This window comes from Procambarus clarkii, chromosome 5 (genome assembly GCF_040958095.1).
Source record: "Procambarus clarkii isolate CNS0578487 chromosome 5, FALCON_Pclarkii_2.0, whole genome shotgun sequence".
Taxonomy (NCBI): Eukaryota; Metazoa; Arthropoda; class Malacostraca; order Decapoda; family Cambaridae; genus Procambarus; species Procambarus clarkii.
Window position 1 is genome coordinate 59,970,721 of NC_091154.1, and position 24,107 is coordinate 59,994,827.

The 24,107-nt window shown below is 47.6% G+C and overlaps 1 protein-coding gene across 2 annotated transcripts in view; it reads right to left on the reverse strand.

Moving 5' to 3' along the window:
* LOC138351038 (serine/threonine-protein phosphatase 6 regulatory ankyrin repeat subunit C-like) overlaps nt 1–24,107 on the reverse strand; it is a 284,005-nt gene that overhangs the window by 125,547 nt on the left and 134,351 nt on the right. For both annotated transcript variants that reach the window (XM_069302580.1, XM_069302575.1), the window contains exon 3: nt 2,549–2,857. In XM_069302580.1, coding sequence (XP_069158681.1) covers nt 2,549–2,857 — 309 coding nt within the window. The remainder of the gene's footprint in view (nt 1–2,548; nt 2,858–24,107) is intronic.

Consider the following 24,107-nt stretch of genomic DNA (forward strand, 5'->3'; position numbering starts at 1 on the left):
GACCTCGTAGACTGAGAGTCCTGACCTCGTAGACTGAGAGTCCTGACCTCATAGACTGAGAGTCCTGACCTCGTAGACTGAGAGTCCTGACCTCGTAGACTGAGAGTCCTGACCTCATTGACTGAGAGTCCTGACCTCGTAGACTGAGAGTCCTGACCTCGTAGACTGAGAGTCCTGACCTCGTAGACTGAGAGTCCTGACCTCGTAGAATGAGAGTCCTGACCTCATAGACTGAGAGTCCTGACCTCGTAGACTGAGAGTCCTGACCTCGTAGACTGAGAGTCCTGACCTCGTAGACTGAGAGTCCTGACCTAGTGGACTGAGGCTCACTCTGACTATATATATACCTGATGTATATTGTCACTTGTGTGAAGAGAACCTGGCGAGGAGTTTAATATACATGTTTAACGACAGCCCCGCTCCTGTGCCAGGTTAGTCCACTACGGGCTCACCATAGCCCGTGCTACTTGGAACGTTTAGTTCCCAGTAGCTGAATCTTAAACAACCAAACAACAACATGATTAACATTATGGAAACTCTGGTTAAGTTGTCTTATCTGTCTTAACCATATTGTCTGTAATATTGATTTAACATTGTTAAAAATGCTTAACAGCATTAATCATCTTGTGTTTATCATTGATGCAACATTGATGAAAATGTTTTACATCATTAATCATGTTGTATTTAGCACTGATATAACATTCAGCAAAAGCTCAAAAACAATAATCACATTGTGTTTATACCAAGACATTACGTCAAGAAAACAACGCATCAATAACTATGTTTAACAAACCCAAAACACAAGACAAAATATTCAGATAATTAGTCACGGGAAATTTGTCTCAAGAACAGTTCCATAATTCTTGTTTATATGTGAATGTTACAGTTTGTAGTTCATAATTATGTTCTTTACCTTGTTACTGAGTGAACAGCGGGTAGTTATGTTGTTAAGTGGAGTATACTATTGAGCTGGTGTATACTCACAGATGTATACCTCACTTCTTGGCATATATCTTGAGGTTATCTTGAGAGGATTTCGGGGCTTAGCGTCCCAGCGGCCCGGTCCTCGACCAGGCCTCCTTCTTGTTACACACCTCCAGGAAGCAACCCGTAGCAGCTATCTAACTCCCAGGTACCTATTTACGGCTAGGTGAACAGCTGCATCAGGGTGAAAGAAACTCTGCCCATTTGTTTCCGGCTTCACCGGGGATCGAACTTGAAACCTCAGGACGACGAATCCCGAGCGCTATCCATTCATCTGTCAGACCCCCTATTCACCACCATATAGACTGAGATGTATACCCCACTTCCCGGTGTATATATACACTGAAATGTATACCCAACTTCCCTGTGTATATACACCGAGATGTATACCCCACTTCCCTGTGTATATATACACTGAGATGTATACCCCACTTCCTGGTATATATACACTGAGATGTATACCCAACTTCCCAGTGTATATACACTGAGATGTATACCCCACTTCCCTGTATATATATACACTGAAATGTATACCCAACTTCCCTGTGTATATACACCGAGATGTATACCCCACTTCCCTGTGTATATATACACTGAGATGTATACCCCACTTCCCTGTGTATATATATATATACACTGAGATGTATACCCCACTTCCCTGTGTATATACACTGAGATGTATACCCAACTTCCCTGTGTATATACACTGAAATGTATACCCCACTTCCCTGTGTATATATACACTGAGATGTATACCCCACTTCCCTGTATATATACACTGAGATGTATACCCCACTTCCCGGTGTATATACACCGAGATGTATACCCAACTTCCTGGTGTATATACACCGGGATGTATACCCAACTTCCCGGTGTATATACACTGAGATGTATACCCAACTTCCTGGTGTATATACACTGAGAGTTTACTATAACTATGACTTTGTTTTGGGCTGAAGTATAAAACTATGGACGTGGCTTTAATTATAATAATAATACACAGAGAAGGGATGGGAACTATGAGGAAGAAGCGCCAAGCCATTACGACTATATAAATAAAAATAAGGAGAGTAATCACACTAACATGACTGCATCAGTGAGAAAATCCGTAGGAGCCGTGATGCACAGCACATAGGTTCGAATCCTCATCACGGCTCCTGTGGATTTTCTCAATAATAATGATACTTAAAAATTGTCATTTATACTTGTAATGTTGGAAATAAACATTTCATTCACCTGGGCTGTCGGAGACTTGAACCGCGGACCCCACGCATGTGAGGCCGAAGCTCTACCGACTGGGCTATCGAGTAGTCATAATAAGGAAAGAGTCCATAGGCAACTTCTGCTACCATGCTGGAGTTTTCGCCTTCCCCTGACTACTACTGAAGCTCTGAGGAGTTAGTGATCCTCGCTCGCCCACGTCATATAAATTGACGCCCGCGTCAGTTTACATGACGCGGGCGTCATCACCAAGCCCAAGTCGTGCAGGTGTGACAGTCACCAGTCGTGGTGAATACTGACAACGGTTAAGACATCTGTTTACCAACATTAACACATAACTAACCTTGGACCTGTGGTAACTGTGGAGAGTGTTGATGACCTGGAGATGACCTGCCCGCAGTGCCAGGTCAGCAGGGGTCTCCCCAGCCCAGGTCAGGACGTGTGGGTACACCCGGCACACCCCCAGGAGGACCTTCACCACCCGGGCCGGGCCGAGCTCCGCCGCCCAGTGGAGGGGAGTCCTGCCAGTGTGGTCCTGCTGGTGGCCGTCACACATCAGGGGGATGTTGCCTGGAAGACGTCCAGTATCTCCCTCCCTGATCCACTGTAGCAATACTGCATACTCTGCTTCACACTGTATCCAACACTGTCGCTGTAACAGTCAGAATTAAATTTGTTGTAACTACAATGTGCAAACATGATTAATATTTCCACGAGAATAATCACAATAAACCGTCTGTTTAACTGTGATAATAAAAATTGGATGATATGTGATCATTTATCATGGCTATAGGAACCTGTGTGATATATTTATTTGAACCTCACAAGGCAATACTCATGTCTTGGCTGGATCACGTGATACGAACTCCAGAGGTGAGTGGCCGTCAGAGTTAAGAACAGTGGCCGCCAGAGTTAAGAACAGTGGCCGCCAGAGTTAAGAACAGTGGCCGTCAGAGTTAAGAACAGTGACCACCAGAGTTAAGAACAGTGGCCGCCAGAGTTAAGAACAGTGGCCGCCAGAGTTAAGAACAGTGGCCGTCAGAGTTAAGAACAGTGGAAGTCAGAGTTAAGAACAGTGGCCGTCAGAGTTAGGAACAGTGGCCGTCAGAGTTAAGAACAGTGGCCGTCAGAGTTAAGAACAGTGGCCGTCAGAGTTAAGAACAGTGGCCGTCAGAGTTAACAACAGTGACCACCAGAGTTAAGAACAGTGACCGCCAGAGTTAAGAACAGTGACCGCCAGAGTTAAGAACAGTGACCGCCAGAGTTAAGAACAGTGGACGTCAGAGTTAAGAACAGTGACCGCCAGAGTTAAGAACAGTGGCCGTCAGAGTTAAGAACAGTGACCGCCAGAGTTAAGAACAGTGGCCGTCAGAGTTAAGAACAGTGACCGCCAGAGTTAAGAACAGTGGCCGTCAGAGTTAAGAACAGTGGAAGTCAGAGTTAAGAACAGTGGCCGTCAGAGTTAGGAACAGTGGCCGTCAGAGTTAAGACCAGTGGCCGTCAGAGTTAAGAACAGTGGCCGTCAGAGTTAAGAACAGTGACCACCAGAGTTAAGAACAGTGGCCGTCAGAGTTAAGAACAGTGACCGCCAGAGTTAAGAACAGTGGACATCAGAGTTAAGAACAGTGACCGCCAGAGTTAAGAACAGTGGCCGTCAGAGTTAAGAACAGTGACCGCCAGAGTGAAGAACAGTGGCCGTCAGAGTTAAGAACAGTGGCCATCAGAGTTAAGAACAGTGGCGCCAGAGTTAAGAACAGTGACCGCCAGAGTTAAGAACAGTGGCCGTCAGAGTTAAGAACAGTGACCGCCAGAGTTAAGAACAGTGGCCGTCAGAGTTAAGAACAGTGGCCATCAGAGTTAAGAACAGTGGCGCCAGAGTTAAGAACAGTGACCGCCAGAGTTAAGAACAGTGGCCGTCAGAGTTAAGAACAGTGACCGCCAGAGTTAAGAACAGTGACCGCCAGAGTTAAGAACAGTGGCAGCCAGAGTTAAGAACAGTTACCGCCAGAGTTAAGAACAGCGGCCGTCAGAGTTAAGAACAGCGGCCGTCAGAGTTAAGAACAGTGACCGCCTGAGTTAAGAACAGTGGCCGTCAGAGTTAAGAACAGTGACCGCCTGAGTTAAGAACAGTGGCCGCCACAGTTAAGAACAGTGGCCGGCAGAGTTAAGAACAGTGGCCGCCACAGTTAAGAACAGTGGCCGCCACAGTTAAGAACAGTGGCCGCCATAGTTAAAAACAGTGGCAGCCAGAGTTAATAACAGTTACCGCCAGAGTTAAGAACAGTGGCAGCCATAGTTAAGAACAGTGGCCGCAAGAATTAAGAACAGCGGCCGCCAGAGTTAAGAACAGCGGCCGCCAGAGTTAAGAACAGCGGCCGCCAGAGTTAAGAACAGTGGCCGCCAGAGTTAAGACCATTGGCCGCCAGAGTTAAGAACAGCGGCCGCCAGAGTTAAGAACAGTGACAGCCATAGTTAAGAACAGCGGCCGCCAGAGTTAAGAACAGTGACAGCCATAGTTAAGAACAGCGGCCGCCAGAGTTAAGAACAGTGGCCGCCAGAGTTAAGACCATTGGCCGCCAGAGTTAAGAACAGCGGCCGCCAGAGTTAAGAACAGCGGCCGCCAGAGTTAAGAACAGTGGCCGCCGGAGTTAAGACCATTGGCCGCCAGAGTTAAGAACAGCGGCCGCCAGAGTTAAGAACAGTGACAGCCATAGTTAAGAACAGTGGCCGCCAGAGTTAAGAACAGTGGCCGTCATAGTTAAGAACAGTGGCCGCCAGAATTAAGAACAGTGGCCGCCAGAGTTAAGAACAGTGGCAGCCAGAGTTAAGAACAGTTACCGCCAGAGTTAAGAACAGTGGCCGCCACAGTTAAGAACAGTGGCCGCCAGAGTTAAGAACAGTGGCCGTCATAGTTAAGAACAGTGGCCGCCAGAATTAAGAACAGTGGCCGCCAGAGTTAAGAACAGTGGCAGCCAGAGTTAAGAACAGTTACCGCCAGAGTTAAGAACAGTGGCAGCCAGAGTTAAGAACAGCGGCCGCCAGAGTTAAGAACAGCGGCCGCCAGAGTGAAGAACAGCGGCCGCCAGAGTTAAGAACAGTGGCCACCAGAGTTAAGAACAATGGCCACCAGAGTTAAGAAAAGTGGCCACAAGAGTTAAGAATAGAGGACACTAGAGTTAAGAACAGCGGACGACAGAGTTAAGACCATTTGCTGCCAGAGATAAGAACATCGGCCGCCGGAGTTAAGAACATTGGCCACCAGAGTTAAGAACAATGGACGCCAGAGTTAAGAACAGTGGCTGCAATAGTTAAGAACAGTAGCCGCAGGAGTTAAGAACAGTGGCCGCCAGAGTTAAGAACAGTAGCCGCCACAGTTAAGAACAGTGGCCGCCAGAGGTAAGAACAGTGGCAACCAGAGTTAAGAACAGTGGCCGCCAGAGGTAAGAACAGTGGCTGTCAGAGATAAGAACAGTGGTCACAAGAGTAAAGAACAGTGGCGGTCAGAGTTAAGAACAGTGGCTGCAATAGTTAAGAACAGTGGCTGCAATAGTTAAGAACAGTGTCCAACAGAGTTAAGAACAGTGGCCGCTACAGTTAAGAACAGTGGCCAAAATAGTTAAGAACAGTGTCCAACAGAGTTAAGAACAGTAGCCGCCACAGTTAAGAACAGTGGCCAAAATAGTTAAGAACAGCAGCCGCCAGAGCTAAGAACAGTGGCCGTCAGAGTTAGGAAAAGTGGCCGCCAGAGTTAAGAACAGTGGCCGCCAGAGTTAAGAACAGTGGCCGCCAGAGTTAAGAACAGTGGCCTCCAGAGTTGAGAACAGTGGCCGCCAGAGTGAAGAACATTTGCCGCCAGAGTTAAGAACAGTGGCCGCCAGAGTTAAGAACAGTGGCCTCCAGAGTTAAGAACAGTGGCCTCCAGAGTTGAGAACAGTGGCCGCCAGAGTGAAGAACATTTACCGCCAGAGTTAAGAACAGTGGCCGCCAGGTTCAAGAACAATGACAACCAGGGTGAAGAATAGTTGCCGACAGAGTTAAGAACAGTGGCCATCACAGTTAAGAACTATTGCTGCCAGAGATAAGAACAGTGGCCGCCAAAGATAAAAACAGTGGCCGCAATAGTTAGGAACAGAAGGTTAACACTTCTCTGGATTTTCCTCTTGGAATTACGGGCGTTTTGCTTAACCACTTGTCGGATCACGACGTAAATTTACGGACCGTGTTTTATATTGGGTATTTACTACCTGATCGACTTGGGGTTTGTATGAATATGTTTGCCATTAAATTGTTGTTTTCTCTAAAAGGCACAGAGCCTATTTGAGAAAACGGCCGTGTATTGTAACTTAGAGGAGAGACTATTGAGTTGGTGACACAACGAGGGTAATCGCCCACTCCACACACTCATGTGTTGGCCGCGATCATGATTCTACATTTATATGCATATGTCTGTGTAGAGAATTTTATTCCGAACACTATACAAACAAAAAAAACGGTGTGAATCAAGTATAAACTTGAAAAAACATGAGCAAAGTAAAAACTTTTTACGCTCACGGGTACAAACACGCGTAAGATTCGCGTAAGATTTTATTCGCCGCAAACTTGTTTGACGCTCTGTTGGCCAATTCTACCCATGTTCTTATAGAACTTTCTATTGCGAACACATTGCAATAAAAATGAAATACGTAGCTCGAGAAATAATGCCAGGACAGTGAAATAAGTATAAACTTTCAAAGCGCTGCATCACAGCAGTGTCGTCGCTGCTGAAATCACGGCGAACGCTTCGCCCAGTTCCCACACTCGTGCAGAACATAATTAGACATTGATAGGCATATGTCTGGGTGGGGAATTTTATTGCGAGTTCAGTGATATCAAAATAAGGGCTGTAGGATGACTGTGAGGCTTCCAACAAACGAAAGAGTATGAACATTTACTTCCTGTTTGGGTGTCACGGCGAGTCATCTTCGTGTTTATTTACTTAGTGGTGGGATAGCAAATGCTTTGGTGACATTTTATGCATATGATCTTGTAGAGAATTTTATTGCCAACGCATTGATACCAAAATGAAAAACGTAGCTCGTGAATTGATGTTAGGAGCAGGAAAAGATTATACACTTTTTTGTGTTTACGCTTGAGCGCACAGAACGCCGCGCGCACAAGGTGCTTTTTTTTCGCCAGTGCCACACGCTCTAAAGTGTTAAGAACAGTAGCCACCAGAGAAAAGAACATTGTCGGTCAGAGTTAAGAATAGTGGCCGCCAGGGGTTAAGAACAGTGGCCGCCAGAGTTAAGAACAGTGGCCAAAATAGTTAAGAACAGTGGCCAAGAGAGTTAAGAACAGTTGCCACTAGAGTAAAGAACAGTGGTTGTCAGAGTTTAGAACAGTGGCCGCCAGAGTTAAGAACAGTGGCCGCCAGAGTTAAGAACAGTGGCAACCAAAGATAGGATCAGTGGCCTCCATAAGTTCAGAACAGTGGCCGCCAGAGTTAAGAACAGTGGCAACCAAAGATAGGATCAGTGGCCTCCATAAGTTCAGAACAGTGGCCGCCAGAGGTAAGAACAGTGGCCGCCAAAGTTAAGAACAGTGGCAACCAAAGATAGGATCAGTGGCCTCCATAAGTTCAGAACAGTGGCCGCCAGAATTAAGAACAGTGGCAACCAAAGATAGGATCAGTGGCCTCCATAAGTTCAGAACAGTGGCCGCCAGAGTTAAGAACAGTGGCAACCAAAGATAGGATCAGTGGCCTCCATAAGTTCAGAACAGTGGCCGCCAGAGTTAAGAACAGTGGCAACCAATGTGAACAACAGTGGCCGCTAGAGTGAAGAACATTGGCCACCAGGACAAGAACAGTTTCCGCCAGAATTAAGAACAGTTGCCACCAGAGCCAAGAACAGTGGCCAACAGCATTTAGAACAGTGACTGCCAGAGATAAGAACAGTGTTCGCCAGAGTTAAGACAGTGGCCGCAATAGTTAAGAACAGAGGGTTAAGAACAGTTGCCACCAGAGAAAAGAACATCGGCTGTCAGAGATAAGAACAGTGGTCACCAGAGTAAAGAACATTGGCGGTCAGAGTTAAGAACAGTTTACGCCAGAGTTAAAAAAAAGTGGCCGAATTAGTTAAGAACAGTGACCGCTAGATTTAAGAACAGTGGCCGCCAAAGTTAAGAACAATTGCCGCCAGAGTTAAAAACAATTAATGCCAGAGTTAAGAAGAGTGATTGCCAAAGTTAGGAACATTGGCCGCCAAAGTTAAGAACAGTAGCCACCAGAGTTAAGAACAGTGGCCGTCAGAGTTAAGAACAGAACTGCCAAGGTTAAGAACAGTTGCCAGCAGAGTAAAGAACAGTAGCTGACAGAGTTAAGAACAGTGGCTGCCATATTTAGGAACAGTGGCCACCAAAGGTAAGAACAGTGGCTGCAATAATTAGGGATAGTGGCCACATGAGTTAAGAACAGAAGCCGCAATAGTTAGGAACAGTGGCCGCCAGAGTTAAGAATAGTGGCCGCCTAAGTTAAGAAAAGCGGCCGACAGAGTGATGAAAATTGGCCGCCAGAGTTAAGAACAGTGCCGCCAGAGATAACAACAGTGGCCATCAGAGTTAAGAACTGTAGCCGCTAGAGTTAAGAACAGTGGCCGCAATAGTTAAGAACAGTGGCCGTCAGAGTTAAGAACAGTGGCGCCAATAGTTACGAACAGAGGTCGCCAAAGTTAAGAACCGTGGCCGCCACAGTTAAGAACAGTGGTCGCCAGAGTAAAGAACAGAGGCCGCACGAGTTTAGAACAGTGGCCGCCAGAGTTAAGAACAGTGGCCACCAGAGTTAAGAACATTAACCGCCAAAGTTAAGAACAGTTGCTGCTAACGTTAGTAACAGTGGCCGCCAGAGTTAAGAATAGTGGCCGCAATAGGTAAGAACAGTAGCCGCCAGAGTTAAGAACAGTGGCCGCCAGAGTTAAGAACAGTGGCTGCCAGAGTTAAGAACAGTGACCACCAGAGTAAATAACAGTTGCCACCAGAATAAAGAACAATTGCTCTCAGAGTTAAGAACAGTGGCTGCCAGAGTTAAGAACAGTGGCTTTCAGAGTTGAGAACAGTGGCCGCCAGAGTTAAGAAGAGTGGTCACAATAGTTAAGAACAGTGCCCGCCCGAGTTAAGAACAGTGCCCGCCCGAGTTAAGAAAAGTGTCCGCTAGAGCTAAGAACAGTGGCTGATAGAGTTAAGAACAATATCCACTAGAGTTAAAAACAGTGGCCTCCTGAGTTGAGAACAGTGGCCGCCAAAGTTAAGAACAGTGGCCGCTAGAGTTAAGAACAGTGGCTGTGAGAGTTTTTGTAGTTTTTAACTTGTGAGAAGTTTTGGAATAAATTGAAATTGGTATAAGGAATTTTAGCTCGGAAAATTTCTAAGAATTTTCTTTATTCTTTAACCTTTATTCCTGTCATGATATTCAACTAGGTCGCCTGAGGAAGGACTTGCTTAGCTAACACACCAGTGTAGTAACCAGCTCATTCCTCACTTTGGGACCATGTATGAACAATTGACTAGGCGCGAGCAAACGCCGAGACCCCAATGAAAATTGAAATCCCCCCCACTTAGGCCGCCGACCTTCGCCAATCGCCGAAGCGAATCTAACGAGTAGGTCACGGGCTCTCACAACAATAATTTATTGTTGTGTGGTGCCGTATATTTGATCCAAAGCTCAGAAAATTCGTCTCAATGTTAGTCGAGTGTGAAGAACATTTGCATAACAATAATAATGTGTGGGGGTGTAACGAAAAGACAGTGTTAACCATAACAACTTAGTTTATTCAATAAAGTACTAACTACTACAACAAAACAAAAGAAATGTCAATGACGTTACTCGAAATCCTTCCTGTGACACTATCAATGACAGCTAGACACCAGCCCCTCGGACTGCATAATGAACTAACTCGAACATAAGCGTGACCACAGAGGAATCAACAAGCAAGCAAGAACTAACAGATCTATAATCACAATTACAACAAATGACACAGTAGGTTCTGAAATACGTCTCCAGTAACCTCCTAACTGTTCTACGCCTCAGTCCAGTCTACTCCTGCAACAGCGGTTGCAATGCAATCAAATCAGTAGTCTTTCAATGACACAATAACTAATGGGTTCACTGGCAACTCCAGCACCCTTCCTCAAATTAATCCTTACGTTAACACTACGTCCCACGGACGATCAACAATCAATAACAATTGATTTACGTTAATAACACAATAACATTTACGTTAATTACAAGGTAACATTTACGTTAAATTAACAACTCTTACAACTGTCACTAGTAACGCGGAAATCAAACAACACTCTACCCGTCGAGCATTCAGTGAGAAAATCCCATTAATCCCTGTACTTCCAGACAGCTGATTAATCTCTACTAGTTACGTTAATTTACGTTAATCGGTTACTAATCACTCAGCGATGGTAAACTCTGATTTACAATGTCCAAAGTGCTAAGAGAACGGTAATCACTCGTGATTACCTTTAGAGTAATTAATTACTATCCTCAAGATCAATAATTAAACAATTAAAATACGCAACCTTTCACACTGGCTCAGCAATTTACATTAAGGTACGAATTCCGTCTGAGCCTTCCATACTCAGACCAATTCAGGCGACTAATAACAGAAATTGGGATGGGCTGTTTGGCAGCCGTGCGGAGCGGTTCTGTTTACATTCGCTCCTCAGTCTTGCCTGGACGTTTGGCGTGCACACAGCTGGTGGCGTTTTTTGTGGGCCTCTGGCCTGGTGGGCCGGCGGGATGGCGTTGCCCATGCCGCCTATAAGGCGTGTGGATACGGTTGAGCTGGCCTTCTCTGGTCAGGTGAACTACTCGTTGTTGGAGGTTGCTCTCCTGGATGTGCTGGGTGTCAACCCTGCAGATGTGTGTGGTGTGCAGCTGGCTGGGGAACATCGGGCCTTGGTTAAGCTGACTGACGCTGTGGTGTACCGGGATGTGGTCGACAAGTATGATGGGCGTACTGTACCCTTGCCTGGCGCGGCGGGTACGGTTACTGTAACGGACTTGTGTGTTCCAGTGACTTTTGTGGTGGTGCGGGGGCTGCCGTTTGAGTTCCCAGAGAGCCTGCTCCGCCGGTTCTTAGGAGGATATGGGAGTGTTCTCGCCTGTCGGGCAAATGTGCTGAAGTCTGGCCGTCTTCGTGGCGTCCTGATGGGTATCCGCACGGTTACCATGAAGCTGAGGAAGGCGATCCCGTCGTCGATGGTGCTGCTGGGGTTCAAGGTGCAGTGCTTTTATGCGGGACAAGAGCGCACATGTTTTCGGTGCGGTATGGCTGGACACCTGGCTGCTGGTTGCCGTAATGGCACCGTCCGGTTGGTCAATGTCTTCCGAGAGGAGGATTTTCCACCTCTACATGGCCTTGTGGACCTGGGGGATGCTCCTGCCGGGTTGAACCCTCCTCCTGCACCTACCGGTGATGGCGTTGTGGGTGCGGTGTGCCCCACTGGTGCTGACGTGTCGGGTCCGATGTCTGTGGACCCCCCTGGTGTGGGTGGTAGTGCGGTGGTCGCGCATGTGGAGGTGCATCCGCCTCCAGTTGCCATAGCCGTCGATGTTGGCGCTTCGGTGGGGCGTGGCCCTGTTTTGTCACCGGTGGAGGATGTCGCGCCAGATTCTGGTGCACTTGGTGTGGAACCCTTGGAAGCAGATGAGTTCTTGGAAGGGGGTCGCCCCTCTCGTCGTCCTTCCACCACTGCTGTCCAGGGTCAACCTGGCTCTCTGACGAAGCGCCGGAAGACGAACAGGAGTGGTCGCTCCGGGGACCGAGGGCCTTCGGTGCGGAGGTTAGAGCCTGATGCGAGTGTCGGTGATGGTGAGGGTGTGACGGTGTCTGTAGTAGACCCGTCGGTGCCGGGTGGTGGAGGGTGTGTTGTGGACCCTCCTGGTGATCTCGTATGTGGGTCCCCTGGGGTACGGGGCCCGGAGTGGGCGGTAGTGGATCCGGGGGACTGTGGCAGTGCTGATCGCGGCCTTGTGGTGAAGCTCCGGAAGGACTCTGGCCTCCCCCCCCCTGTGGGGAGTGCGTCTCCGTCGCCTGGGAACCCGGTGGCGGCTGCTACTGCTTCCGTACGCGGGGTGTCGGCCGGACCGGTATGACGGTTTTGTGGTTAGATAGGGTTTATCTCTTTTCCCGATGGATCCTACATTAACGTGTGCTTCGCTGAATGTGAATGGGTTGCGTTCTATGGCTGTGCAATTGGGCCTGGTGTCGATGCTGCGTGAGTGGAGGGTGGATGTGGCTTTTGTGCAGGAGCACAATGTGCAGGACGTGGGGTTGTTACATGTGTTGGCTGAGGGGTTTACGGTGGTGTTAAACCCTTCGCGTGGCTTGCGTGGAGGTACGTTGATCCTGCTTTCTAAGCGGGCCCCGATTTCCGTGCTTCACACGGAGATGGACGAAAGTGGTCGGGTGCTGTTAGTTCGGGTCTCCTTTTTGCGGTCTGAGGTCTCTCTCTTGAATGTGTACGCGCCATCTGGGGCGGCGCAGAGGCAGAACCGGGAGGTTTTCTTTTCCCGTGATGTGCTGCATTTTTTGCGGCACGATACGAGGGGGATGATTTTGGGGGGGGATTTTAATTGTATTACATCGCCGCGGGATAGCAATAGTCTTCGTCCAGCGAATATCTCGCCGGCTTTGACTGCTACCTTGAAGAGTTGCGGGTTTCGGGATGCGGCAGTGTTGCAAGGGGGTCCTTTGGAGTATACTTTTCTCTCGCGTGGGGCTTGCTCTCGCCTCGATCGTTTTTACGTGCCTACTGGGGGTGGTTCGGTTTTTTCGTTGCAGACGGTTCCCGTGGGGTTCTCGGACCATTGCATGGTGGTGTTGCAGGTGGGGATTCGCAGCCAGGTGCGGGTTGGCCGTGGCTGGTGGAAACTGAATTGTGGGTTGCTGAAATGCCCTGTTGTGTGTGCCCAGTTCCGAGCCCGGTGGGCTGTTTTGGCCGCTCGGAAGGGGACTTTTCCCTCGGTCCTGGAGTGGTGGGAGTGGGCTAAGGTGGAATGTCGGTCGTTTTTTCGGGTGGTGGCGAAGCGGGAGGCGTCGGGAAGGTTTGGTCTGTTGAGGGTCTTGCAGGCACGGTTATTTCGCCTGTATGGGTTGCTGAATCAAGGCTTAGATAGGTTTCGGGAGATCTCGGTGTGTAAGGATCTCATTTGTGGGCTGAGGGAGGAGATGGCTGAGGGGGTACGTGTGCGGGCTGGGGTGGAGGAACGGTTGTGTGGTGAGAAGCTCTCGCAGTTTTTACTGCGGAGGGAACGGGTGGGGCGTGCCTCTGTTTTGTTGGCAGGTCTTCATCGGCCGGACGGTTCGGTTGTGTCGGACACGGGGGCGATTTTGCATTATGTGCGTGGTGAATTAGAGTCTTTGTATGGGGTGGTTGCGGGGGATGAGGGGTTGATGGAGTCCTTCCTCCAACACTGTGCACCGGGGTTGTCGGGTTTGGATTGTGTGGGTCTTGTGCGGGAGGTAAGCCCTTCGGAGCTCTGGGGGGTTGTGCGGTCCTTTCGTCGTGGTAAGGTTCCAGGGTCGGATGGGTTTCCGATGGAGTTCTATGTTGAGTTTTGGGATGTACTTGGTGCCGATTTTTTGGAGGTGGTTCGGTTTTGTCTTCGGAGTTTGTCTCTGTCTGTTTCACAAAATGATGGTCTTGTGCGGCTTCTTCCGAAGCCGGGGGATTTACGTTTTTTTGCAAATTGGCGGCCTATTACATTGCTAAATGTGGATTACAAGATTATTTCTAAGTTGTTGGCTGGACGTTTGCGCTCGGTTGTGGGGTCGGTGATCTCTTGGGGTCAGTTTTGTGGCGTTCCGGGTAGGTCGTTGGTGCAATGTAATTCCCTTTTTCGGGATTTGCTCCTCTATGTGGAGGAGTCTAGTGTTCCCGCGGCCATGATCAGCCTGGATTGGTCCAAGGCTTTTGATCGCGTGCCGATTGGGTTTGTTTTGCGGGTCCTGGAGAGGTTTGGTTTCCCGCCCCAGTTTGTGGGCTGGATACGGATGTTGTATGCTGGTTGTAGTAGTAGGGTGTGTGTCAATGGGTTCCTTAGTGCTCCCTTCGCTCTTCGGCGTTCGGTTCGACAGGGGTGTCCTCTGTCGATGCTTCTATATATTCTGTTTCAGGAGCCCTTTGTTCGCGCAGTGCGTGCTTGTCGTTCAGTTGTCTCGCCGTGTTTGCCGAATGGCTTGTCCCTCAAGATTTGTGGTTATGCGGACGACACAGTCTTGTTTGTTGCCTCTGAGGGTTCTGTGCCTGCTGTTCAGGATTTGGTTTTTCAATTTGAATCGGCTACAGGGGCTTTGGTCAATCGTGGAAAGTCTTGTCTTCTGGGGTTGGGGGGTTGGGCCTCTCGTTTGGTGTGGTCTGGTTCGTGGTTTCCGGTGGTTCAGTCCATTCGGGTTCTGGGGATTACGTGGTTTAGGTCGTATGTGCAGTCTTTGGAGTTTAATTGGGAGGCAGTTTCGCGGGGGGTGGGCGTAGCTGTGGGGATGTTGTCGCAACGGGCCCTGACTATTTACCAGCGGGCGATTGTCGTGTCTTGTAAGGTTTTGTCGCGGGTCTGGTTTGTTGCGCAGTGTTTTCCGTTGGATCGGCGGAAGGCTCGCGCTCTGGAGGGTTTGGTGTATCGTTATGTGTGGTGTGGCCGGTATCATCCGGTTCGTCGATCTACGTTATGTCTTAAGGTGTCAGAAGGTGGAATTGGTATTCCTGATGTCTATGTGAAGGCGTTGGCTTTGTTTTGGGGGTCGGTGCGGAGGAGTTTGGTGTTAGGGGGTGGGTTAAACTCCTTGGGGTTGTTTTACTGCTCTATGAGGTTTAGTTTTTTGCTTGATCTGGATCGTTGCCAGGAGGTGGCCATGTATACGCCTCCAGTGTATTCGTGGGCGGTTTTGATCCTTCGGGCGCTTTGTCGCTTTCATGGGTTTGTCTCTTTTGGTTGTCGGGAGGTGTATGGGGCGCTTGCCTCTCGGGTGCCTCCCAGGGTTGAAAGTTTGTACCCTTGTTTCGACTGGGGGAATGTGTGGGAGGCGTTGAGTGGGCCGTGTATTGCGCCACAGACGCGTGAGTTGGTTTTTCGATATTTGCATGAGTCTTTGGCTACGAATGCAAGGCTTTTTATGTTGGGTTTGGTCGCCTCTGATGGTTGTGTTCATTGTGGGAGACGTGAGACTCAGTTGCACGTCTTTTATTTTTGTGCGCGGGTTCAGGGTTTGGTTGGGTGGTTGCGGGATGTCATTGCAGCCTTTTGTGGTCCAGGGGTGCAGGTCGACCTATTGCGGTTTTTGTTTTTTTCGTTTCCTCGGGGCTCCAGGCGGGTGCGTAACACGCTCGGGGTGTTGTTAGCGGACTATATTTTTTGTTTATGGGTTGGTAGGATGGAGGGGTATGGGGTGGGGAGGATTTTGGGCTTTTTGAAAGGCCGTCTGTCTTATACTATGTGGTGGTTGCGTCGCTCCTTTCCTAGGGTTTTTGATGCTTGGTTCACGGTCGAGTATGTCCGGGGTGCTGCGTTGGTGTAGGTGGTGGGTTCCTGTGGGTGTGGTTGTGTGTGTGTGTGTGCGTGTTCCTTTGGCTCGGTTCCCTCTGGTGGGTGGGGGTTTGGGGGGTCTGTGTTTGTTTGTCTTTGGGGTTTGTGTGTACTGGGGTTTGCTTGGTTACCTTGTGTGGCAGGATTTTGTTTGTGTGTGGGTGGGTATGGGTGTGTTGTGGTGTTGTGTGGCATGTCTGTCTCTCTCCTGATGTGTCCGGTGTGTGGGTGTTTTTTCTTTCTGCTTGGTGGCTGGCCGTCCTCTGTCTGTGGGGGTCGGGGTTGTGTGCTGGGTGGCTGTGTTTGTTTCGTGTGTGTTCCATTGTTGTGTGTTTTTGTATGCTTGTGTTTGTCATTTTGTCTTGTTGCCATGTGTTATGTGCTTTTCATTATGGTTCCTGTTGGCACACCCCGTATGGGTGGCATGTGTTGTTTGTTTGTGTGTTTATGTTTTTTTTTACACTTTTTTCTGTTATCTGTGTCATTTTACCGTGTTATATGTTCCAATGTCGGTTTGTACTATACCGATTCCTTTCTTTTTTACTATGTTATTTTCCTATGTAATGCTAATGTGTTCTGTTTTCTTTTATTTTATGTACTGTGCTGTGTTTGCTTTGTTGTATTCCATTGTTATTTTCCTGCATTTCCTTACTGTGTTGTATTTACAGTGTTATATTGACATGTTTGTTATTGTGTTTATTGACATGTTTGTTATGGTGTGTTGTCGGCTGTTGTGTGGTGTGGCGCATGGTGCGTGTGTTTTGCGTTTGTGTCATTTTTGTATGTGTTTCTTGTATGTGTATTCTTGTTTATAATTTACCCTTGGTTTTATTGTGCTCCTTGAGCGCTTTTGTAATTACTGACGCTTTTGGCACGCCCCGTCTGGGTAGTGCTGCTTTTGTTTTTGTGTGTGTGTGTTCTTATGTGTTTTATGTTATTCTTTGTTTACACTTTTGTGTTGGTCTGTGTTACTTGTTATCTGTGTTGTTGTTATTCTATGTTCTTCGTTATTCTGTGCTTTCCTGTTTATATGGTTACTATACGCTGTACTTGCTCTGTTTTAAAAAAAAAAAAAAAAAAAAAAAAAAAAAAAAAAAACAGAAATTAGCCCCACGTTTACGTTATTCTAAAATGACGCTACTCCTCTCACGAGTCAATCAAGTGCCGGTACTTCCGGGTAGATAACGACGTTACGTTAATGGAACAATGTAGCCTTCGTGTGAGTCGATCAAACAAGGATCGAGATTAATTACTTTGACTTCCTGAAACACGTCAATTACCCGGCCCACTGACCGTTAATTACGACAGACAATACTCTAATTCTTATCTGGCTGATGGCTAGGCTCCTCGAGACTACCGTAGCTGCTTACAGGAAAGTAAATTAACCCAAACGCATTCTACGTTACTCAAATTGTCAAAGAACAAATTCTCTTAAAGCAATGGGCGTTCCCTTGGTTACGTTATATTAATTGCCTCGCAATCACCTCACTGAATACTGGACTTCGATGTCCTACCAGATAACCAGGAGAATATATGTATATATCCAAGTACTCGTCTACAGCCGAGTTCACCCACGACAATGACAAATCACACTAACAAATCACAGTGATTTACGTTACAATCCGGTTGCTATGACAATACTGCAGAATCTAGCAAAATAACATACAGGACATGAACCCTCTAGAACCCTGCCCCACAATGGTTTTACTGAACTGCAATCACATACGGTGATTGCTCAACACTAGCAACAATCACCATCAAATAACAACCCCCTTTGCAATAACACACACGGCAAGTACTCCAATTTCCAAATATTAGGATACTGCACACACTTACTTACTTACTGCTGCAAATGACCCCTAGAACATAGGTCAATATATTGCAATCACCACGCAGTAAATAACACATTAACACTGGGCACCGTGACACTACGATTATATATATATATATATAATTACCGCTGACACATGTAGCCTACAGCTATCAAACGTTACTGGGAACACTAAGGAGAATCTCACACTCCTTAAATCACATGGGTGAGTGATTTATCGGTCACGCATGCCGATAAACACTCGAGAGTTACGTTACTCGACAGAGCGGGGGCGGTCTCTCTAGACGGCCTCGTCACTCACCAAACCTCACCAAAATTACGTTAATTAATACTGCAACCACAATATATATATTTATATAAATCACACTTGTCACGGCCCTGGGAACACTACAAGAAATTTAAGCCACACTGTGGCACACTCCACAATAATCATTGCCAGGAATCACTGGCGTTACACATACCTGAGCGCTCAGTGTTGGAATTCCACACCTGCAAGACCACACATGGAAATGATATCACTCCGTCCCACGGACGATCAAAAATGATTACCACAATGAAGTAAAAGAATTTATTACATGGACATCCTCTCCGTCCTTGGCTAATCTATGTATCCTGTTCCCCGTGTGTACCCACACACACACACACACACCCTGTACGTCTGTGTACACTTAAGTCTCTCTGGACTGACAAGATGACAACACAGGTGATTAATCTCCTCGCCCACAATTCACTCCACCTGAACAGGTGCTGCGTGACAATGTGACGGAACACTTGACCTCGAATTCAAGCTTTAGAGACTACTAATCACCGAAATACACACATAGGTACTTACTCATTCACACTGCCGGCTTTACACACCATTCCCATACATCAGGCACCCCGCTATAGGTGGCTGGCTCGCTCCGGGTGGCGTAGGCGGCGGTAGTTCCTGACCGTAGTACAAACACGGGAAATTGCCTTAACACTGACACGAATTTCCCCGTTCCCATCGACTGCTACAGAGCACTAGCAAGTCTAATCATCACTGGTATGGGATCTACGAGTCTGTTGCTGCTCATATGCACATTCCCCCACGATCCCAGATCACTGTACCTCTACCCCCTGCATACAATAATGTCTTAAACCCCTCCAAGCGACGACTTCGGCCGGATTCTGCGACGACCGATGTCGTAGGTGAAGCAGGAAGCATCAGCAGTTGTAGTCCAGCCACCACGACGCCCTATACATCAATTTGGCCGAATTGAGTACAGGAACGTCTTGACAAGGTGGAGGCTGAGTTCAGAATGATGCTCACACCGGCTCTTCCCGCGTCCTTCTCGAAATAACCAATGAGAGGAAGGCATACAGCGGCCTACCCCTCTCATCCAATCAGCGACGGTGTAGCATAGCCCCTAGGGCAGCTCCAAGATGGCCGACCAACATGGCGGCTCAAGATGTTTACTAAGATGGCGGCTGGTTTCCATGACAACCACTCAAGTGGGCAGCCAGCGCGGGGGCCCCACACCCAGGCCGACGGCCTAGCTGTTTCCCGCACAAAGCTGAGCCTGGCCTCATGCCATACAATGAGATGATGCTATCAGCTCTAGCACTGTCCACAGACATGCCACCCCGGCCAGGGTAACATTTATGGACTGCTGATGACTGGGGCTCTCACATGAGCCCAAACACTAGATGTTTCGGTTGCTGGTACAAAACTTAAGTCCGCCCACTTAACAAGTGCACTTAACAAGTGTACTGGCTCCCACAGGCATAAGAGCACTATTGTAAGTGAGCTGGTGAACCACCTCCTCACATAACTCCCCACCAAAAAGATAAAATTTCCCGGAGGAAAATTTCATCTAAAAAATCACCAGCCACTTACACTTGGCTCTTAATTAAGTGCACGGCGGCTGGGTGGTGGTGGTGATTCATCCGTTTTCTGTTGACGTCGGTGGCTGGCGGGACAAGATGTGACGTCACTGGCTCGTCCAGGGTGGTACTTCCTGACCATAGTGCGGTCGTGCTCAGGTTCTGGGTCCAGGTTAAGCCGGCTCAACGCCTCGCAGCTTCCCTTCCTCAGTCCCTTCACACTCTCGCCCCACAGGTCTGTGTCATACTGGACACAATAGGTAGCACACTGGGATGGACTTACCAATGAAGTACAGACTCAACACCTTCCCTACTCTACCGACACAATCCCGACAGTTAGCAGACTGTCTTGACTTCCCGGTGACAGGGTCTTTCTTCCTGTCTGTCTGTCACTCTCAGACCGGGTTGCTCTACCGACTGAGTTGACCGGGCTGAGGCCTCTTCAGCAGCTGTCAAACCTCGCCCCTCACTGAGCACTTGGTCACTGACCTGTTCGTTCTTCAATCTCTCAGCGACCGTTCGTCTGTCTGAACGATCTTCCAACAGCCTGAAAGATTGGTCCAGAATATCCACTTCACTTGTGGGAACCACAGCTACCTTAGCCTCACCACTGGTAACATCAAGCAGACGTTTACTCTCCTAAGTGGTGTTAACCCTCGCGGGCCGGGCTGGTGGACAGGTTGTGGCGGGATCACCTGATCCGGGCCACACCTGTCTCACTGGGCTCACCTCCGTTTTCTGTGAAATGAAAGAAGGAAAATTGCTCTTTTTTCCTTTTACCTCATGCACCTGATCTTTCGCCTGATAAGAGGCGACCTTGACTTCCTCAGCTGGCGGCCGTGTGACATCGCCGTCAGCTGGTGAGACCCATCTGAGTCCCTCTGAATCAGTTCTCGTTTTCTGTGCAATAGGGAGAGGAGGATGGCTCCGGTTTCCTTTCACCTGCTGCGCCTCTTCTTCTGTCTGAGCGGCGGTGATCTCTGCTCGGCCGGCCGGCTGACGCTTGGTGTCAACGCCAGCGGGTTTAACCTTCCTCTCACCTGTTCCTGTTTCCTCTGGGTCATTTCCACAGGACAGACCCACCTGGTTCTCTATACCAGGAGTATTACCTATCAAAAGTCCATACACTGCCTTTCTACTTAGCGCAGCTTTGATCTTACCTTTGATATATGGGGTATCTACCAACACGGACACTTCTTCCATGTCCTTACCAGTGCCATCTGGGTACTGGACACGGAGGGTTCGACCTGTTCTACTCTCAGGCTCAACCAAACTGCTCCTGACCATGTTAACTGTAGCACCCCGGTCTCGAAAGACACTCGTCCATTGCCCATTAACTCTTCCTCTAGTTAACTCGAGTGTGTCTCTTAGGGCATCACCTCCCACGGTACTCATGCCTGTAACTTGCACCTTGGTCACCTTCTTAGTCTTAAGCCTAGTGCTGCTCGGGCACTTAGCTGCTCGGTGACCTGTCATGTTGCATGTGAAGCACCTGGGTCCCTTAACCTTGGGTTTCTGTTGGTGTCCCTTAGACTTACTTTCTTTAGGTTTGGCTCCTTTACTTGGAGCTTGAGTAAACCGTTCAACCTTTGTCACACATCGATCTAGGTATGCATCCCTAGGATCGATCTTCTCCTCTCTTGGCAATAGAGGAGGTACCTCTACTTCCAGCGCCTGTACCTCTGAGCTTGGCGCGGCAGGAGGGGCTTGACTCCCCGTCCTTGCCTCGGATTGCACTCTTGCAATCTCCAATCTAGTCAATCTCTCGTGGTGGGCATTCCACATGTAAGTCACAAATTTAGCCTTATCCTCTCTTTGCAGTTTCATAGCATCAGCTTGAGCTGCTAGGTACTCTAAAGTAATTTCCTCCTGGGGTTGTTCAGTCCCCCTCCTGAGAGGTTGTTCTGGTATCTGATTGACTACTTCTAACGAAACGTTTCTGTGGCCCAAGGAATCAGTCCTTAGCCTAGGCTGGGGTCGCGACTCCCCTTCCTTCTCCTGGGGTGGACTCAATCCCACACCCCCTGACATACCGACTATACCACGGTCGGCTAGGGGAACTCCCTTGTCCCCTAGATCACTTCTGTTTGCTCTTTCTAGACATAGACGCCGTACATAGGCATTATGGTCCTCAACATACCGCCTACATTCCTCATCTGTACGACTGTTTCTATCCTTTGGCAGCACGCCATACTTAGTCACATACAGATATACGTACTTCTTTCTATAATCCTCATCCATTCTGTGTGTGTGGTGTGTGTGTACCTAATCCTGCTAACCGACAACATACACACCCACAGCAATATTGTTCTGCAATGTTCTGCACACCTTTCATAGGTTTCTCAACTTGATGAATCTCACTTTTCTGATTATGAATCAAAAGTCTACGGCCCCACGTTGGGCGCCACGCTGTGGGAGTTTGTGTAGTTTTTAACTTGTGAGAAGTTTTGGAATAAATTGAAATTGGTATAAGGAATTTTAGCTCGGAAAATTTCTAAGAATTTTCTTTATTCTTTAACCTTTATTCCTGTCGTGATATTCAACTAGGTCGCCTGAGGAAGGAATTGCTTAGCTAACACACCAGTGTAGTAACCAGCTCATTCCTCACTTTGGGACCATGTATGAACAATTGACTAGGCGCGAGCAAACGCCGAGACCCCAATGAAAATTGAAATCCCCCCCACTTAGGCCGCCGACCTTCGCCAATCGCCGAAGCGAATCTAACGAGTAGGTCACGGGCTCTCACAACAATAATTTATTGTTGTGTGGTGCCGTATATTTGATCCAAAGCTCAGAAAATTCGTCTCAATGTTAGTCGAGTGTGAAGAACATTTGCATAACAATAATAATGTGTGGGGGTGTAACGAAAAGACAGTGTTAACCATAACAACTTAGTTTATTCAATAAAGTACTAACTACTACAACAAAACAAAAGAAATGTCAATGACGTTACTCGAAATCCTTCCTGTGACACTATCAATGACAGCTAGACACCAGCCCCTCGGACTGCATAATGAACTAACTCGAACATAAGCGTGACCACAGAGGAATCAACAAGCAAGCAAGAACTAACAGATCTATAATCACAATTACAACAAATGACACAGTAGGTTCTGAAATACGTCTCCAGTAACCTCCTAACTGTTCTACGCCTCAGTCCAGTCTACTCCTGCAACAGCGGTTGCAATGCAATCAAATCAGTAGTCTTTCAATGACACAATAACTAATGGGTTCACTGGCAACTCCAGCACCCTTCCTCAAATTAATCCTTACGTTAACACTACGTCCCACGGACGATCAACAATCAATAACAATTGATTTACGTTAATAACACAATAACATTTACGTTAATTACAAGGTAACATTTACGTTAAATTAACAACTCTTACAACTGTCACTAGTAACGCGGAAATCAAACAACACTCTACCCGTCGAGCATTCAGTGAGAAAATCCCATTAATCCCTGTACTTCCAGACAGCTGATTAATCTCTACTAGTTACGTTAATTTACGTTAATCGGTTACTAATCACTCAGCGATGGTAAACTCTGATTTACAATGTCCAAAGTGCTAAGAGAACGGTAATCACTCGTGATTACCTTTAGAGTAATTAATTACTATCCTCAAGATCAATAATTAAACAATTAAAATACGCAACCTTTCACACTGGCTCAGCAATTTACATTAAGGTACGAATTCCGTCTGAGCCTTCCATACTCAGACCAATTCAGGCGACTAATAACAGAAATTAGCCCCACGTTTACGTTATTCTAAAATGACGCTACTCCTCTCACGAGTCAATCAAGTGCCGGTACTTCCGGGTAGATAACGACGTTACGTTAATGGAACAATGGAGCCTTCGTGTGAGTCGATCAAACAAGGATCGAGATTAATTACTTTGACTTCCTGAAACACGTCAATTACCCGGCCCACTGACCGTTAATTACGACAGACAATACTCTAATTCTTATCTGGCTGATGGCTAGGCTCCTCGAGACTACCGTAGCTGCTTACAGGAAAGTAAATTAACCCAAACGCATTCTACGTTACTCAAATTGTCAAAGAACAAATTCTCTTAAAGCAATGGGCGTTCCCATGGTTACGTTATATTAATTGCCTCGCAATCACCTCACTGAATACTGGACTTCGATGTCCTACCAGATAACCAGGAGAATATATTTGTATATCCAAGTACTCGTCTACAGCCGAGTTCCCCCACGACAATGACAAATCACACTAACAAATCACAGTGATTTACGTTACAATCCGGTTGCTATGACAATACTGCAGAATCTAGCAAAATAACATACAGGACATGAACCCTCTAGAACACTGCCCCACAATGGTTTTACTGAACTGCAATCACATACGGTGATTGCTCAACACTAGCAACAATCACCATCAAATAACAACCCCCTTTGCAATAACACACACGGCAAGTACTCTAATTTCCAAATATTAGGATACTGCACACACTTACTTACTTACTGCTGCAAATGACCCCTAGAACATAGGTCAATATATTGCAATCACCACGCAGTAAATAACACATTAACACTGGGCACCGTGACACTACGATTATATATATATATATATAATTACCGCTGACACATGTAGCCTACAGCTATCAAACGTTACTGGGAACACTAAGGAG